Source organism: Gossypium arboreum, chromosome 9 (genome assembly GCF_025698485.1).
Source record: "Gossypium arboreum isolate Shixiya-1 chromosome 9, ASM2569848v2, whole genome shotgun sequence".
Lineage (NCBI taxonomy): Eukaryota > Viridiplantae > Streptophyta > Magnoliopsida > Malvales > Malvaceae > Gossypium > Gossypium arboreum.
In genome coordinates this window covers 74,902,702-74,922,307 of record NC_069078.1, presented here as the reverse complement: position 1 = coordinate 74,922,307, position 19,606 = coordinate 74,902,702, and the positions used below count along the sequence as shown (strand labels likewise).

Here is a 19,606-nt window from a genome sequence, read left to right as displayed (position 1 = left end):
TAACAAAGTAATTTGTGAATTTTGGTTTTGAATAAAATTTGGCCCCCTTTCTAAAATTCATTTTCACTTTTAAGGTTTCATCAAACATTGTTGCTTATTGTCAAAATTAACATAGTCATTTGTGTTCATTTTTAGTTGAAAAACATTTTGAAACAATCACTAAATTTTGGCAACACAATCAACTATTGTTCAATCAACCATTACCATTAACTCTACCTTTCTCTTCTCTCCCTTTTTGTTATATCAAAATAAGACAAATAAAGCTTTAAGGAGAGAAATTTTGTTAGCCCAAGAATAGAAATTGAAAAACATGAAAACAAAGAACTAACATTAAGAATAAACATGATAATATCCCAAATTAAAGTAGGACAATAGAAGAGTACATTAACAAATTAAAAAGATGCATGATGCAAACGTATGAATGGTCTAAACTAATCATCCCTAGGTGATGATGAAGGATCCAATGGAGGAAAGCGAGCAAGAAGTTGAGCCATTTGCTCCTCCAAAGTCTTTATCCTAGAGCCTAGATTACCAACATTATTATTTACTCAATCAAAAGCATCATCTACGCAAGTACAAAAACCTCTAAACTCCTCACTCAAGGAAGTGATAGCACCAAGGATGGCAACAAACATGTTGTCAGAGTGAGACAGAGCAGATGGTTGAGCAGATGAAGATGCCGGTGGAGGAGCCTTCTTGGCAGGAAGTGGAATATCATCAAGATCAACTCCAAGGTCTTCATCATCATGACACGCCGCTTGGCCTTCTTTCTCCCATTCTCCAGTAGAGGGATTTTGTTTGTACTTGGCATGATGAAGAGCCCCAATACCGATAGGTTGATGTCTTCAGATAGGGGCATTGACACAAGTATTGATGCCCAAACAAGAAAAAAAAAAAAAAAAAAAAGACAGGTCCCAGATGGTAAGGTTACAGAGCTACCTAGGTCTCTCCCAATAGATTTGGTAATGTCGTTATACATGAGAAGAGCAACATCCGAACACCTGTTTGACTTAAAGCAATCGATCCACCAATAATCGATGTTTCGAATGACGATATATGCTTAGATATGGGTTTAAAGATCCAAGAGATAAATGAAATGCAATAATTGATCATGCATATCTAAGTTAACAGCAAGATTAGATGGACCAAAATTGGTGGGATTAAAAGAACCCTTTTCATTAGACACACAACCGGGAGGTAATGACAAAATTTCTGAAATCTTCTAGAGTGAGGTAAATATCTGTTTTAAAAGATAGGAATTAATGGCAATAACAGTGTCGTCGGACTCATCATATTCGACCATTTGGTTACTATAAAAGGCTCGGACAAGGTTTTCGGGAGAACGTATTCTAAAGAAATCAAGAAATTGTCACTTACGTAAAACGGGAAGATACCTAAAATTAAATGATTATAAGCAATCAACATCTAATGTTCTAGAGGTATTAACTAGACGAGTGATGAAGTTTCTATCAAAACGTTCTCGTTCTCCCAGAGAACGAAAACATTCGCCAAAGGACAAGTTACACCCACTAGGGGCACTAGCATAAGAGGCATCGAATCTAAGACATTTCTTAAGAGGCATAATTTAATCTAGAATTCTAGAACACACTAATTTTACTAAGAAATTTCGTTGGGAAATTTTGGCAAAGACTTGGTGAGCAAGAGATTAAAACAAGATTTTCAATAATACGGGCAAAAAATTTGGTAATCTCCTGCATAAAAACACAATAAATATGTTATAAATCATCTCAAAACTCAATTTCAAAATAGCTATTTAACAAAGATTTTAATGAAATTTCGAAATAATTTTTTTTTTACCTCAAAATGTGTTTTAAAATGGTGAAATCCTTGAGAAACCTTGTGTAATCCTTGATGAAAATGATAATATGGGAATGAAAAACGGATGAGAAAAAAGTTAGGGGAAAATTTGTTTTATGTTTAGAAAACACGGTGTAGTATCATAAAACCCTAATAGGTATCGATAAGTTTAAAAGGGGTATCCATATTTTATGGTATTGATACTAAATGTCTATTATGTTTTCTAAAGTGCAGAAAATTATTTCCAAACTTGATTTCTAAATAATCAAATGTTTTAAATTAACTTAGAATGATATTTTATTAAATTCTAATGATTTTATATGTTTAAATATGTTAAATTTAAGTACGATGCATATAAAACACATGTAAAAATTAGATATTATCATTCAACAAAAAAAAGATCAAATAAGTTAAAATAGACTAATCATGCAAAATCACCTCCCTAGTTAATTGCATATGAGAGTCATTTAAATAATTTGTTCATGCTTTTTCAAATAATTTCAACTCATAAAATATTTTAAAATACATTATAGTGCAAAGATGTAAATAAACACAAATTCAAGGTAAGCCAGTAATATCTAACTCTCTCCTAAGTGTCTAAAATATTTCTTTATCTGGTTTTATAAAAATGTCAACTAATTAGTTTAAGGTGTCACTTATTTGGTTCAATGTGTCAATAAAGATCATTAGTAGCTCTAAAAATAATATCATCAACATATAATTGAACTACTAATAAATCATTATCTTTTCTTTTGATAAAAAGTGTTGTGTCAACCTTCTCTTCACAAAAAAGAAATTCAATAAAAAAAATTTAATAATCATTCATTCCAAACTCTAGGAGCTTGTTTTAAACTATATAAGGTTTTTAAAAGTTTGAAAACATGATTTGTAAATTTTAAATCTTCAAAATCAAGTGGTTGTTCAACATATACTTCTTCAATTATAAAACCATTTAGAAAACACATAATATAAATATGTTAGAGTGTTATAATTATGAAAATATTATTAATGAGATCTACCTATGTGAGTGTGAAGTGTGTCTGTTTCTAGGAACTCAATGACTTAACTTCAATTGCATTCATGAAAAAGGGTCATAGAAATATAGCCATAATGGTGTCCCCAGATAATGTGCATTGATTGATATTGAAATCATTGTGTGAAATTTGTTCAGTTAATTAAATGGAATATTTGGTTCAAAGCATAGTCTACCATATAATTTCAATTAACTTTTAACATATTTCCAATCGCAGTACGACTTTAGTTATACAATCTATTTCCAATATATTAGATTTTGAAAGTGAGAAAGATTGTTGGAACATTTTTAAAATATTTATAATTGAAAAGTTACAAGTAATCCAAAAGTTATGTCTCCTGGTTATTAACCAAAAGATTATCACTATTTATAATGATGAGTTATCTCTCTTGTTATCAAAAGTTATGTCACTTAATTGTTAACAAAGAATCATAATTATTCAAGTAAATATCTATTGAATAATTATGCTTATTGATAAAAGATGTGACTAACTATTTAGATAGTTATACTTCTATGAGAAAATATGAGAACTTCTATAAATAGTAGAGGAATTTCATTTGCATGATAAACTAATATATACCAAAACACACCAAAACTCATAAAAAAGTTTTCTCTATTATCTCCATCTTCTAATATTTAAAGATTATTCTATTAAAAATTACTGTAGAAGTTTTTATAGAAATTGATAAATAAGCTATGTTCCTTTTAGTGTTGTGGATTATTTTCCTCAGTACAAAATGCAAACAATCATTGATTTTCATTGTATTCTTAAGATTCATTTGTGAATAACTCTTTTGTAAAACAAAATATAAATGGAAGTGAATAGAATGTTAAAGAAAATGACATAGTTACACACCATCAAATCTTATGTTAAAGTAACATAAAATACACTTCAAACAAATCAAAGTATATTTTATAGTTCTAGATTTATTCCAATTTCAACACGATTTTTATAATTTATATTGTAATGATTTGAGTTTGATTATAATTATTTATAATACTAATTGTACCTTTAAAGAAAAAATTAGATTTTCTTCTATACAAATTTTTGTTGTGATGAACATAATAAAGCTTATTCCGCTGCAATGTTTAATTGTAGATGTGATTGTATTGAATTTCACACATCCCTGAAAATTCTTTTTACCAAAAAAAGAAAGATCAGTAGTGGTATTGTTTCATGTTGCTTTTGTAAGTTTCTCTAGTTTTCGCTGGGAAAAGCTTGAAAAGAAGGGAAAAACAATGTCTAATGATAGCAAATGGTGAATGACTCATGAAATTGACAAAATTACAAAGCAAAGGGTTTTTATTTTTTTTTTTTTTTTTTTTATGAACAAAATTACATTCCATAAGTTCACGAGTGTTTCAGCTCATCCTAAAGGGAGGGGCTCAAGTAAGTCATCAAATATTTGCCATTTTAGAAGCTATTTGGTTTATGGTTCATCGATCAATACCTTCAATCTTATCTTCGACTTCTGAATACAACTGCCTCAACTTCTCAATATTCTCCTCCGAAGTTTCCCAATAGCCACGTCCGTTGGCCTCCAAGAATGTTTGAATCAACTTCCTGAACGAGTTGGGATTGGTGTTCATCAGCCTGCTCAACATGTTCTCGTCTTGAATGAAAGTTGAATTAGCCTCTTCGTACACCCAGTTATCCACTTGCCCCGAAGTTGCACTCCACCCTACAGTATTTGTAAGGCGCTTCTCAATTTCGCGAACCCCTTCATATCCACTGGACATCATTCCTTCATACCATTTGGGGTTCAACAACTTGGTTCGTGCATCTAGTCGCACAGTTTCAGCCAGAGTTCGAACCTGTAAATTAGAGCAAAGTAGGATTAGTGAGGCATGTACTAATAGTTGTGTAATCAGCTTAAAAATTGGCACGTCTCAAAGATGATCCTATAACATTTGGAGGAAAGATTCATGGTGCACACCTGGGCGTTTGCAGTGGTGGTATCTGCAATGTATGCACTCGGCTTCTTTCCATCCTTGCGGAGGTTTTGTACTAAGTTTGTTGGATCCGAGTCGAAGTAGTGACTCACATCAGTGAGTGAAATTTCTGAGGAATCAAGATTTTGGAAAGTGGCATCTGCTGTGCTTAGAGCCATCTCAAAGACTTTCCTTTTCTCAGTCATACCTGCACCTGGGGCATCACAGTCAAAAGCAAATGATTTCCGGCTCAGGTACATATCTTGGAGCTGTTTCTCATCATTCCATGAGGAGTTCTCAACGGCAAGGTTGACGTTCGAAGAGTACGATCCTGAAGCGTTTGAGAAGACCCTTGTTGCAGCTTCTCTAACCTCAATTCCCAAGGCTTTGGCTTGCTCTAAGGCGTGCTTACGTACATAGTTCTGCTCCACAGGTTCATCTAATTCAGCTACCATCTTCACTGCCCGATCAAGGAGGTTCATCTGTCAACCAAAAATAAGAAATAAGAACATGAAATGGTAAGAAAGGTGTAGGCAAATGTAAGAAAAACATGATCTTTATATACAAATTACTGAATGCATATTCAAAACGGCTTTAAAAAAACTAGGATTGGTACCTGATTAATGAATAAATCTCTGAAAACTCCAGAGCAGTTAACAACAACATCAATCCTGGGTCTGCCAAGCTCTTCAAGGCTGACTGGCTCAACTCTGTTGACTCGACCAAATGTATCAGCCACTGGCCTTACTCCTATCATCCACAAGACCTGAGCGAGTGATTCACCGTAAGTTTTGATATTATCGGTTCCCCATAATACAAGTGCAACTGTCTCCGGATACTTTCCCCCGTTGTCAACCTTCTGTCTCTCAACTAACCTATCTACCACAATTTTTGCACTCTGCATTGCAGCTGTTGTTGGAATAGCTTGTGGATCCAATGCATGAATGTTCTTTCCTGTTGGCAACACTTTCGGGTTTCGAATAGGATCACCACCAGGCCCAGGTTCAACATATTTCCCCTCCAATGCTTGTTTCAGACTGCCTAACTCATTATCAGCAACAACCAGCTTTAAACACTCACCTAGGAACTCAAATAATACTCTAAGCTTTTCCCTATCTGCACGGTAAAATTTTGTGTTCGATAAATACTGAATCCACGGCTCGTTGATACCAAACCCAAGGATCGAGCTTAACTTATCAGCCACATCAACAACTTGACCATTCTTGTTGGTTGTTTTCTGCACAAAGGCAGAAATTGCCCCACGTGAGGCCTCAGTAATTTGCCGCAGAAGCTCTACATCCTTCAAGATGCCTTTGTCACTTCCTCTGTACACATCCTCTATGTTTCTTCCAACAGTCTCAGCTAATATAGATGGCAGTGATGAAATCCCATCTTCAGGTCGGTCTAAAGCAGCAATATTGACCAATGTAGCAACTGCTTCCATAGCAGATGGAGGCTCACCAATAACATGAAGCCCACATGGTAACAGTCGGGACTCGATCTCCATGATCTTGGAATATACTTTTCCAACAACAAGATCCCGTTCTTTTGCTGAAATTTCCTCTCCCTCTTCGGGAAGCTCTACATCCTTGTCAAGATTGCATTGTCTAGCCGTGCTGATAATAGAGCTAACAATTTGTTGCCCACGACCTGAGTCTTTAAGGGACTGGTATGATGAGATAAGTTCACTCAGTTGCTTAAGTCCCTTGTAAAGCCCAGCGTTTTCAGCCGGAGGAGTCAGATAGCTAATTGTATTAGCATAACTACGACGCTTGGCTATGGTAGCTTCAGACGGGTTATTAGCAGCATAGTAGTAAACATTGGGAATATTCCCGATAAGACTATCAGGGTAACAAACATCACTCATTCCCACCTGCTTTCCAGGCATAAATTCAAGCGATCCATGAGTACCAAAATGAAGAACAGCATCAGCTTCAAAAATCTTCTCAACGAAGGAGTAGTATGCAGCAAACCCATGATGCGGGCTAGCTGATTTTGAGAAAAGTAACCGCATAGGATCGCCCTCATAACCAAAAGTAGGCTGGACTCCAATGAAGACATTGCCGTACTGCTTTCCATATACCAAAAGATTCTCTCCATCAGAATTCAAATTTCCAGGAGGTTTACCCCAGTTTTCTTCCAAAGCAGGAGCGTAGGGAGTAAGGTTCTGGTATTCACGGATGCTCATTTTATAAGCAACATTCAGATTAGGGCTGTTAAATTGTGCCTCCTTGTCGTGAATCACATCCTCAATTAAAGCTTCAGCAGTCTCTGGGAGGCCTTCGACATTGTAGCCATCTTTCTGAAGGTCTTTCAAAACCGAATATATGGAAGCAAAAACATTGAGGTAGGCAGCTGTGCCAACATTCCCTTTGTCAGGAGGGAAGCTGAAGACGGTGATTGCCAACTTCTTCTCAGTCTGCAGGGATCATACAAACACAATTAACATAACAATCTAACCAAGAAAGCCCATATGTGCTAGTCAACAGTAATATCCTACAACAGCATGTTGTCAAGATTTGTTAAGCTGTACGTCATAGAATGTGAAGAATGAGGATAGGGTTGTTTATTGAACACAATTTAAACAATTATCAGTATGGAACACAATTTAAACAATTGGTTGATGAGTGATTGAAGATTTATAAACATATGTATAGTTTACTGAAGATCCCTTCTAGATTAAAAGCTGAAAAGTAGATTCAACTGCTAAGTGGTAGAATCTTATGGTAAACGATGTATCATTAGTCATTAAACATATATATACATGCTCTCTAGACTGAAAAAGCTAATTGCTGTTAATTTAAACTACTTTTTTGTTGATTACTTGGATCGAGGCTCTCATGGAAAACAGTAGAGGCCATCTTATGTGCATAGATTGGAAAGTTATATAGCATTAAAACTTAAAAACAAATACCTTTGATTTCCTTTTCAATTCAGCCCACTTGATGGCTCGAGTGCAAAGCTGCTCAACCCTCTTGTGAAGAGCATGGGATTTCCCTGGAATCAAAAGTCAAAAGGACCATTTTAATCAACTCTGAAAACAATTTTTACTTGAGCCAGAAAGCCCAAAGTATACAAATGACAAATATAAGTGAAGCATGAGAGGAGACCACCAAAGATAAAGCAATAGACAAACCCCTCATTAGCTAAAAAACTAAGCACCTAAAATCAAACAAGTTCTGACAGGCAAATTTAGACATTAAATATAAGACTTGCTAAAATAGGTAACTTCACTTGCCTGTTCTTGGGTCACGACCGGCAAAAACGATGGGTTCCATGCCTCCGTCAAGCTCTGGAAGGGCCACCTGGAGAGCTACTTGAATAGGATGCAGTCCCAAAGTACTGTTTAGCCACTCCTCGGTTGTTTGGAAAACCAAAGGCAGTGCAACAATGTAAGGAACATCAAGCTTCATCAGTGCCTCAACGGCCCTTGGATGGTCCTGCCTAGCGGGTCCACCAACGAGAGCAAAGCCTGTTAATGACACCACCGAGTTCACCATTGGTTTCTTGGTAACCGGATCGATCAAGAACCTTTCAACTGGTCCAGAAAAATCAAGTCCACCGGCAAAAATTGGTATTACTTTGGCCCCTTTTGCCTCTAATTCCATGATGACTGCTACGTAGTGGCTCTCATCACCGGTAACAATGTGACTCCTTTGCAAAACCAATCCAATTACAGGTGCATCAGGCCCCCTAAGCTTCTCATTAACATCCCTCCTGGTACCATACCAATTCAAATACTCCTTCACGTCATCATACATGCAAGGAGCCAGTGGGTGCCAAATCCCACTGTCTAAGAACAAAACGGGATCCGAGTAATCAACTTTTGTCCCTTTGAGTGCAGGCACATAAGAGCTAGATATCATTTTCAAGAAATTCTGTAGATTATCGGGTGAACCACCAAGCCAAAACTGGAGGCTCAATATGTAAAGCCTAGCATCTTGTGCCTTGTCACTGGGCAAGTATTTCAAAACCTTAGGCAATGTCCTTACTAGCTTTAACATACTATCAGCAAAACCTGCTCCTTGCTTCTTTCTTTTGAATAGCTGAAAAAATGGACTCTTCGATTGACCAAGCTGTGACATGCTGAAAGAGCCCAACTTGTTTAGCCTCATTACTTCAGGCATTGAAGGGAACACCAAAACAGCATCAAGCCTATCCCTCTCTTTCTCCACTGCAGTCTTCACTTTCAAGGCAAGCTCCTCAACGAAAATCAAAGACCCAATAAAGATATTCGCGCCTTCGAGATCTTTGCAGAATGTTTTATAAGTGTTTTCATCTCTAAGCTCCTCAACCAAGTACCCAACGACTTCAAATGAAGCAAAGTTGGAATTTTGGTTCAAGGACTGGACTGCACTTGAAAGGGAAGACTGGTACTGCGCTTCCAGGACAACATAGACAATTTTTACAGTGGGGAGATTGTTTTTGTTTTCTGGCACAATTCTACGAACTTCTGGTGTGGTTTGAGTGAAAAGGCCATTCCCAATTGCTGCACATTTTACTTTAAAGGAAGATTTTGAGTTGGGAAGGTTGTTGATTTTCTTGGGAAGAAATGAGTGAAGAAAGAAGTGTTTTTGGGAAAGAGAAGAAAGCTGATCAGCCTTGGAAGCTGGCAGAGTAAACGGGGAAGAAACAAGAGAAGCCATTGTAGGTGACACAACTAAAACCAGAGCAGTCGGTTTCACAATTAACAAAGAAGAAGAAAAAGAAGGAATACAGAATGAACAGACTCCTTATCTAAAAAGGAAAAGAATTTCTCTGCTTCTCTCTTGGTTTTTGCTGCTTCAGCTTCTTCTTCTTCTTTTTGGGAGATGAAAGGCTTGCTGATTTTATATTTTCTGTGTGGACTGTGGGATTATGAGAAATTGAAAAGTTTTTTCTTTTAAGGTTAGTGGTGAAAGATACAAACACGTGGCAAAATGGGTCCTTAAGAGAGAATGCAATTGGAGCTCTTTGTGAGGTTGAGTTTGTTTTGGGCTTATTACAGAAAACAAAGAGAGAGGGAGGAAAGCTGAGTGTGGAACTTTATCTATCTATTGGGATTGTGATGATGGTGTTTACTGAAATCTGATTGGCGGAGTTGGATTTTTAAAAGTGCTATGAGGGACACAACGAGATAATGAGAGCATAGGAACGGGATAGAGATATTCACAAAATGTGCTCTTCATCATTACTTTGTAAAAGATTTTATTTTTGCTTTGGTGAGTTTGTGTTCCACAGCGAATAACAAAACTGATATTTTATCATTTTCGTGTGATGCTAACTGGACCAGGTTTCACTGGTTTTCACCAAGTCACAGTTCTACCGTATTTCTTGTCTTTTTCTCAACCTCCTTCATTGATGATATTAAAAGCTAGGATGCAACAGTGTTCCTTCAATAGTTATTATCCATCTTTGCGCCTCTATCAGTGCGGCAAATATATATTAAAATTAAAATATGCTGTAACTTTCTATACTAGATTTATTTTTTCAACAATTTAATCTTTGTTTTTATATTTTAAAATTCAAAGTTTTAATAATTACAATTCTTATTCTAAATTCATTGATTGGTGTAATTTTTTAAAGTAAAATAAGTATTCAAATAAAAGTTATGTAAAAATAATGATGTGTAATAAATCTGAATTTAATATTCTTTCCAACTTTAATATACTTTTCAAATATTTTTTAACAACTTGTAGATTAGGCATTTAAAAATATTCATGCTCATTAATCATCTTATATAAAAAGATCTTAAAGAAATTCTACATAAATAAACCATATCTATTGAGTATTTTAATAGTTATAAGATCACTCGATATGAATAAAAATCCTATCCCTTTGGTCCTTGTGAAAATTACCAAGAACTTCTTGGTCTAAAGTATCATATATTAGTGCTATAAGAGCATTAAAGTATCTTGAAAACAATACATAATATGATCTAACATTTGCTATAAGTTTATTAGTAATATTTATCTCTTCTCCAACTCATAAATATTAGAATAGATAGATATCTCAAAGCCACAATTGGTATACGATTATTTAAACAATTCAAAGCATTAATTAGTTAGTTTTGCAAATGCCGGATATTTATCAAATCCACGTAAAGATCAATCTCAATTTAGATATTTATTCACAATCATATCATGACATTCAACAAAACAAAACTATTGTCTCTTGATATCATGCATAAATAATTGCAATGCATAAGAGCAATTAAGAGTGTGTATAACTAAGGCTATTGACTCAACAAATTCAAAAGATATGTAATTTATTTCCACGGGAAAAAACGATAATTATCTTATATAAAAATAAAGTAAGATATATAACTCAACTAAAAGGAAGATAAAAATAAAAAGAAACATATTTCATGCTCTTAAGAAGGGTGAAATAAAAGTTTAAAAAATTCATTTTAGCGATAATGCCAAGCTAATATACAAAATTTAAATACATCAACTCAAAAATGTTATGTAACTTTGTTATTAAGGGGAGTCTAAGACGTATCATAATCTTTTTCTTTAACCGTAATTTTGTCACACTGGGAGTTAAAAAGATATACTGTGCTAACAGTTTTTCCTAGACAAATTTTTCGTTCATGTATATCTAACGGGAAGTGTTGCAAATACAATCATAAAGTAGCTGTCCATACAAGTCCCGAAACTTCCGAAGAATAAAGCAGAAGACATTCCAACTCCTGAATAGTTAAATAAAGGTTACGTTCAAGCTTATAAAGAATCAGAAAAGTCATATACCTTCCTTTGGTTTTACCATAATTTTATAAGAAAAACAAATGCATAATTGTTAAACCAAACAAACCAAGTGCACCTGAGCTGAGCTGAGTGTTCTCTTAATAATTAAGGCCTTCTTAAACCCAACCGACCGTGGAATTAGTCCGATTAATACTACACAACAAAATCAGTTGCGCATTTTTTACATGGATCCATCTTTTGGTAAATGTTTGTTATGCATTGCCGGACCCATCATTTAAGCTTACAATATTATTCCTTTTAATATTCTGTGTATCCTTTCTCTTTTTAATATATGTATAAAAAATCATAACTAGAGATAACAACCGTGACCCTGTTAAACCTGTGCATAAATGCAAAAGTCCCCATTGTCCAGATAGTATGAGTGGGAAGACAGCAGACAAAAAGCTCAAGAACAACCATTAACAATGGCAAACAAAGAATTTTATTACAATCAATGATAATATATATATATATATATATATATACACACACACATCAACAATATTGCTGTAAGTATGTTGTTTTCCTTCATTTTTGCAGGCTTGTGGCACGACATATATAACAGTATTGGAAACATATTTGTACAGTAGCAGTTTTAAGTGCTCAAGACTATGCATCAAACATGCAAGTTCTAAGATTTTGGTTAAAAGTACCCACCATATCAAGGAATTTGAGAAAATAATTCCTCAAGATGCGCTTCACCAATTACAACTCCGTGCTTCTGACCAAAAACTGCACTTGTCAATTCTGGGGGTAGATCTGTTAGTACATCAGCAGCACGGATCTCCATGTACTCGTTTAAGTTGTGCACAGATCCATCTAGATACGCATATTTACAAGAAAGAGTTAAATAAAATCTAAAGCAAAATCCTAACACAAATTGCTTCAAGTAATCATATTCATCCGATACCTTAATGAGGGGTATTAACCCTACATCAAAAACTTGACCCACAATCAACAGTGTAGTGTCAAACAACACTAGTAACTATGCATGAGAAAGGACAGTAGAGAACATGCAGTCAACAATTTAGAGTCACTAAACAAATTATATATTTTCGTACAATAATCTTTCTGTGATTTGATTTTGGTATGAACCAAAGAACCTTGTCTAGCAGAAGTTTTGCAGCTCTCAATGCACTTTGTGCTCACAGAAGATTCTAGATCTGATGTCTTCAAACCTCTAAACTCTCAAGAGATATTCTCAGTTTGCATATTTAATTTACTTTCCAGTCCCTAAGAATTTCTTCTGGTTCACTAAAAGAAGTTGAGAGTTTAAACAGTCTTTCCGTTGCTCAACTAGCAGTCAATAACAAAGAAAAGGGATTCACAAATACCAGAACAACAAGAGAAAAAAATGCAGATAAACAAGGAGCCTAGCGGCAAAAAATGAAGAAAAGTACAACCGATGCAATGCCTCAACAAACTCTTCAAGATTCAGCTTGGGTGACAAAACTGATTACTCTCAGACATATTAATCTTCTACAAGCTCTAAGACAGATAGATATTATACGGAAGTTCTGAATCTTAAAATTCTACAGCATTAACCCACTGGAAATGGAGCAGATGAGTAACTGATACTAATACTTTTGGTTTATAGTTGATAGCATGTACCTTCAGCAACTATGGGTTCATATGGAGGAGGTTGAGCAGTCCAGTTCCCTTCAGAATCTTTCATGTGTCTTCTATCAGATGCAAAGTGACGAAGAAATAAAGGAGCATACACTACCCGGAAAAACCTGATAATATTATATATATATATATATGAAGAGGGTAATAGAAAAAGGAAGTTTATCAAGAACTACACGAATTCATGCTGAGACTGTAGACTACAGCATTAATCAACACATGAGGCATCAATTTTTTCAGTGCTTGTTTAACTTTAGAATTGACAAACTGGATCTCCAATGACATTGTAAACGTTCCAACATTATGCATTTGCAAGAAATATGAAAAAATTTATGCTTCACCAGAATGCTTCTATGGCTCCATGCAAGATGCTATACAAATGGTAATGTTTCCATTACAGGTTGAGATTGGATAGGACTATCAAGGACTTGCTTGTTTCTTACAACTAGAAGAGTTTCTAATTGCTGGAAACACACATGACATTACAATACAACAGTAAAGATAATGAAAATGAAAAATAACTAGAGGCACAAAGGTAAAATTAGAGACATTGACATTCTTAAAATTAATGTTACAATTGAATTTTGACCTACAAATGGCTGGGGATGATTGACAACCTCCTTCAGCAGATGCCATATGTCTAAGGAAATTATACACTATAATAAATAATACTAAAGAGCTTCCTAAAATTGCATATGTCCTATGAAATATGTTGCTTCAAATTCTTTCTTAGCACTCTGTCCTAGCACAGTAACATCATATATTTTAAGATAACAATCAGTCACAGGAGGCTTTACAATAAAAGAAACAGATTTCACAGTTTCATCATCATATTATTTCTAGGTGAGAAGGGAAAAGACGAAAAGAATTACAGGTAACTCAATAGCTGTTCTACTCCAATGCAAACAATTAGTAAATACTGCTCAGTCAAAAACCAGTTTTGAACAACATAGGGTATTCTCTACAAACATTAGCAGCAAGAAGCTAAAATTTACCTCACCTCTGAAACTCCGAAAAGAGCTGAAATGATGGCCGGATAGTTTCTGACACATAGGTAGCTAAAGGACAAGGAAATGGAAGACTTGAATCCAAGTCCCATACTAAATGAGTACCACCATCTTTCTTCCTCTAAAGAAGGCAAATAGAAGACCAAGCAACCATGAATTACAATAAGTGAACTCATGAAATGATCCTAGAGCTTGGGTGAAAGAAAAGAATATTTACTAGATTAAATCACATCACATAAGATTCAGCTCTCACCTGAACACAAATTACATGGTAATCCCAGAGAATTACACCATCTGCTCTATGGCTAGCTTTTTGATGCCACAGTGGAATCTACAAAGTTTTTGTAGCAAATATCAGAACAACATTCCACCAAAACAGTAAACAAGAAAATTCTTAAGAGTCTATCAAGATAGAATTAGAGTTATAACAAAAAAGCAGCACTTCATCATTCGCATCTCCTATATACATATGTCCCAATTCGCAAATGAAACAAACAGTTATTCATTGGCAAAGCTCAAACACAAAATGCATTGTTTACATAATACACTTCACAGGTAGTTCAATAACCACACACTACCTAAGTAGAATCCCATTATTTCAAAGGAAAGAAAAACATTTTAACATGTTATAATGTAAAATTTCGAGCTTTCCAGAAAAGAAAGGAAAATCCCAATTCACAAAAATGCACTATTTACAGGAATACACATTACAGGTAGTTCACTAGTCACTAGAGTATAAAAGATGGATTCTCCATCATTCTTCAGGAAAGAAAAGGACTTGGAACTTTTAACATTCAATACTGCAAAATTCAAGTCTTTTGTAAAGGAAAAAGAAAAACCCAATATCCGAATTGGATGATGAGTTCCAAAGGACGAAAAAGCTAAGAAAAGGGAAAACCCAAAAAAGAAATGGAAAAATACGTGCCTGTTTATTGTCATTGGAAATGAAAACGACAAAAAGATCAGATCCTTGAGCATCTGCTATCTGGGATGAACAAAGTTTCTTGCAAAGAAAATAGACGTTCTCCTCGCTGAAAACACACCCAATTGATATTTCAGGGATAAATCAAATAATAATAAAAGAGTTGGTAATGAAAGCAAGATATAAAACCAGTAAAAGGGAGTATGATTGAAGAGAGAAGCGTCCAAGTTGTTTAGCTGCAACTGCAATTCCGAAGTCGTCATTCTGACTCTCCTATGCTACAAAATTTTCAGTATTTATTTAATAAGGAAGTCAAAAGTTGGCCTTCTTTTGCTATGCCTATAACAAGGGAAAATATCATATTTGGCCCTGTTACTTTATCAAATCTTTTAATATGATATTTTTACTTCTAAAATGTTAATTTTGATATTTGAATTTTAATTCGATGCTAATATGTTATCTTCCTACCAGTAGGGGTGTTTAAATTTCAGTAAAAACCAAATTAACCGATCAAATCAATTTTTCTGTTAACCGATCTAATTCGATCAGAGGTCAGTTAAAAGTTTTTTTGAAATTTTGGTTAATGGTTAATTCGGTTTAAAATCAGGTAATCAACCGAATTAACGAAATTAATAAATAATATATTATATTATATATTATATGTATTAGACTATTATTAATTCGGATAATTCGATCAAATGAACATTATCATTTTTATATGTATTTATACTTGTTTTAATAAAAAACAAAACATATAAATTTTGGTTAATTCAGTTAATCGACCGAATTAACTGAAATATTTTGGCTCGGTTAATTTTTAAAAAAAATTTCGGTTTAGTTAACGGTTAAAGGATTAAAAAGTTCGATTAATTCGGTTAATACTAGTTCTGTTCGGTTTACCATTTGAACACCCCTACCTACCCGTGTTAAAATTTGACATCACCTAAGACGTGGACTGATGTTATGATACCAAATGGTAATTTTTGTCGGAAAAAACAAACAGTCAAGAGACTTAAAAAACTGTATCTCTTGAATGCTTTGGTTTTTGTTGAAGTTTTTGGTATCTATTCAAGAGAGAAAAGAAAAAGAAAAAAAAAATTGTGTTTAGTAAGAAGGAAAAATAGAGAAAAAGAAGAACAAAGATTTGTGTTTTAAATTTTAAAAATCAAGTTCGAGTTTATAATGTTAGGTTGTAATTATTTGTATGTAATTATTTTTTTAATAGGAGCTACTAATTTTTAAAATAGAACCTATTTTTAAAAATTTATTTTACAAATATTTTATTGAAGATGAATAACCAATTTTTCATATATGTTTATTTAAGAGAGTAATTTTACGAACATCAATTGGTTTTATATTCGACTCTTGTCAGCAATTAGGAATGGGTTTAATAAGAATGTAAAAGTCGATATGAAACAAAAGATTAATGCAAAAATAGTTCGATATTGTGGGAGGGGAATGTCTAGACTATTCTACAAATTTTCAGTTTCGTCAAATCCTATCAAACTTACTGAGATAGAACTTGTAGATGATGAAGACGTGAAGACAATGATTGCACTATATTGCTCAACTAAGAACGTTAACGTTGAACAAATTCAACTATTTGTTGAGTTAACGGATATGAAGTCTGTTCTAAATGTCACTCTATTAGATCAATAATATGGAATTGAAGGCCTATGTACAGAGGTTCCAAAAGCATTTATTGATTTTAATTTATTTGATTTTATTTTTAATTCACTAAAAATAAAATCTGTTAATTTCAAACCAAAACTCTCTTCAATTCCATTGGATTCTCACATTCTCAATTTTTGTTATTAACCAAAATATAAAAAAATCATAAATTAAAATAATTTCTCTCTAATTTAATTAAAAATAATTAAAAACAAGCAAACTACAATAACCCATGAAAGAATCATTCAATATAATTCAAATCAATAATACAAGTCAAATCCTCTCATAATTAAACCTTTTGTGGGTTGTTCGGGTTAGATTGTAAATGCACATTTTATTAAGGATAATATTAGATAATAATGTAAATTAGTCAATGCCAATACAAAAGAATAATAAGATTGTCCGGCACTTTTACCATGAGCTTCAATTAAAAAAAAATTACCAAAAATATTGATAAATCCTTAAATATTTTGGTAAAAGATAAATTTTGAGAAAGTCTTAAAAATATTGATAAATTCTTAGATTTTTAGATATTTTGGTAAAAGCTATTTTAATATTTTGTAGTGAAGCTCAGTAGCTTACCCTAGAATTTCTCTAATGTTGTTACGTTTAGGATATTGAGTTTTGTGAAATGCAATACCCTTCTTTCTTCTTCTTTCTCTTCTCCCTTGAATCTTCTTGTTATTGTTTTTTCTCTTCCTTCCTTTTCTTCTTCTTCTTCTTTTTTTTTTTTATCTATAAATTCTATTTCAAATATGTTGGTTCATAACAATTTATATCAAAGCCATCTAATTTTGGCTATGATTGATTGTGGGATGATGTTATCAAAGGATGTAGTTGCTCAGCTAATTGCCTGTTTGGAGTAAAAGATCGACAATTTTTTTAAAGTGATAATGATGTAATATACGAAATGATCTTGAGAACTTTCACACAAAAGCAAAGTAATACCCCAAAAAAATTTTATAGTAAGATATTATTTTTGATATAGTAAAATAAGAAAATAAAGTCACAAAAAGAGAAATTTTGAGTTATGTCAACGTTGGGAAGTTTATTATGATATATTAATTCAAGAAAGGACTAAATCGTAAAAGTGAGAAAAGTTTTGTTGCACAAGAGTAAATACTTAAAATTTGAGGGGTTAAAGCGTAACTATGAAAAAGTTAAAGGACCAATAGTGTAAATATTTTATGGGTGGAATGATCTAGAAACTAAGAAAAATGGATGAATTAAGACCAAATTGAATAGGTGAAGAATTGTGAGGGACTAAATTATAATTATACCAAATTAAATGATGACTCAATGATGGAATTTTAAAAGATCATAAAGGGAAAATGATCAATTAGAAGGAGAGAGAAATCTAGAAGGCAATGATGATGTGGGGATATTTTAGATTAAATAAACAAATAAATAAATATTAGTTTATTAATATTTTAATTTGATTTTTTAATTATATTTTATTATTATTTCATCTAATATATAAGGAAAGAAAGACGATGAATTCTCTTCATTTTTCCCATGCATCAATGTGAGAAGAAGAGAGAGAGAAAGAAAGTTTTGCTTTCTTTACAATTTGGTCCTTTCACCAAAAATTCACTATTTTCACCTAGAAATCAAAAGAATTTCCATAGCCATCAAGAGAGAAAGATAACAAGGAGACTATGGGGAGCTAGAATAGCAAGTTAAATTCAAGAAATAGAAGCTGGACGAGAGAGAAAATCAAGTTAAAGATTGAAATCAAGAACAAAGTAAGAACATCAAGATTTCAATATATTTTAAAGTTTGATATTATTAAAAAAGCATGAAAATGATGTTATAGTAGAGTTTTCTTATATAAGCCTCTATGTTCTTGATATGTTAGTGAAGGGAAATAAGAGAAAGTGATGGGGAATACTATAAAGAAATGGAATGAGGGTGTTATAAACTTGGTAATTAATATTTTGCACTAAAATAGTTTTAGACAGCAGTAGTGGTCTAACTTTGAAAATTTACCAAAAACTGTGGAAATTGAATTAGAGGTTAAATAAAATATGAAATTAAATTTGATTGAGTCTAGTTTCTCATAGAAGAAACAGTGTAAGCAATGGAATTGTAACTTATGAGATATAATAAATTTTGTGAGACAAGGTCAGAATGATTTCGGATTCCCCTGTTCTAACTTTGGAAAATCATTAAAAATTGTATAAAAATATTTTGGGGTTTAAATTTATATGATTAAATTATTAATGAGTCTATTTTCAAGAGAAATAAATGAGAACATCATCCAAACCCCGTACTAAGAGAATATTAATTTTTAGTAAAGAAATGTCGAAACTGTCAAACAGCAGAACAGGGATAAATTTAAAGATTTTTCTATACTTATTGGCTAAATTATAAATTCTAAAATTTTTATGTAGAAATATATTTGAGTCTAGTTTTAAAAACATCAAGAGTATCTTGATTTGGAATTCTGTAGCTCAGATATAAATAATTTAGTGACTATGACTCAAGTGGATAGCTTGATATGAACATATAAGTAAATAGTCGAATTATGTATATATTAAGGATGTGGAATGGAGAGGAGGAGGAGGATATTTAGCTAGCAAGTTTTTACATTAAAAATGGATAATTTACATGTTTTAACCTTAGGGATTAAATTGAATAAAAGTAAAACTTTAGGGGTAATTTTATAAAAATGTCAAAAATGACTAATTTGAAGGAAATGAATTGTTTTATTGTTTAAATTAATAAATTGAATGAAATTATTAATTTAAGATTGGGTTAAAATCGGGAAAAATAGAAAATTACCAAAATGCCCCTGAATCTTGGTATTTCTACAATTTAGCCAAGTAAGTTCATGTAACTAAATTTTGTATATTTTTGTGCTTGTATTGGA

The 19,606-nt window shown here is 33.0% G+C and overlaps 2 protein-coding genes and 1 long non-coding RNA gene across 3 annotated transcripts; all 3 read right to left on the bottom strand.

Moving 5' to 3' along the window:
• Positions 1-301: 301 nt before the first annotated feature.
• On the bottom strand, positions 302-2,093 carry LOC128280845 (uncharacterized). The gene is made up of 2 exons (XR_008271030.1): positions 1,819-2,093; positions 302-1,712 (listed from the first exon to the last, which is right to left on the bottom strand). It is a non-coding gene; the product is annotated as an uncharacterized LOC128280845 (long non-coding RNA).
• A 2,005-nt stretch (positions 2,094-4,098) lies between these two features.
• Positions 4,099-9,989, bottom strand: LOC108456647 (magnesium-chelatase subunit ChlH, chloroplastic). Its single transcript, XM_017755208.2, has 5 exons — positions 8,022-9,989; positions 7,698-7,780; positions 5,400-7,202; positions 4,789-5,265; positions 4,099-4,666 (listed from the first exon to the last, which is right to left on the bottom strand). Exons 1-5 carry the CDS (start codon positions 9,427-9,429, stop codon positions 4,289-4,291), a joined length of 4,149 nt encoding a protein of 1,382 aa, XP_017610697.1. The 5' UTR covers positions 9,430-9,989; the 3' UTR covers positions 4,099-4,288.
• A 1,938-nt stretch (positions 9,990-11,927) lies between these two features.
• LOC108456646 (protein N-terminal glutamine amidohydrolase) lies at positions 11,928-15,377 on the bottom strand. The gene is made up of 6 exons (XM_017755207.2): positions 15,253-15,377; positions 15,067-15,172; positions 14,395-14,472; positions 14,135-14,262; positions 13,120-13,244; positions 11,928-12,327 (listed from the first exon to the last, which is right to left on the bottom strand). The coding sequence occupies exons 1-6, from the start codon at positions 15,324-15,326 to the stop codon at positions 12,170-12,172; spliced, it is 669 nt and encodes a 222-aa protein (XP_017610696.1). The 5' UTR covers positions 15,327-15,377; the 3' UTR covers positions 11,928-12,169.
• Positions 15,378-19,606: the final 4,229 nt, after the last annotated feature.

Coding starts and splice junctions, on each gene's coding strand:
- LOC108456646 (XM_017755207.2), bottom strand. CDS start 15,326: ATGACGACTTCGGAATTGCAGTTGCAGCTAAACAACTTGGACGCTTCT. Junction 14,473..15,066: donor TTTCCAATGACAATAAACAG/GCACGTATTTTT, acceptor AAAACTTTGTAG/ATTCCACTGTGGCATCAAAA. Junction 14,263..14,394: donor ACCATGTAATTTGTGTTCAG/GTGAGAGCTGAA, acceptor TGCCTTCTTTAG/AGGAAGAAAGATGGTGGTAC.
- LOC108456647 (XM_017755208.2), bottom strand. CDS start 9,429: ATGGCTTCTCTTGTTTCTTCCCCGTTTACTCTGCCAGCTTCCAAGGCT. Junction 7,203..7,697: donor AATTGAAAAGGAAATCAAAG/GTATTTGTTTTT, acceptor TGATCCCTGCAG/ACTGAGAAGAAGTTGGCAAT. Junction 4,667..4,788: donor CCACCACTGCAAACGCCCAG/GTGTGCACCATG, acceptor TCTAATTTACAG/GTTCGAACTCTGGCTGAAAC.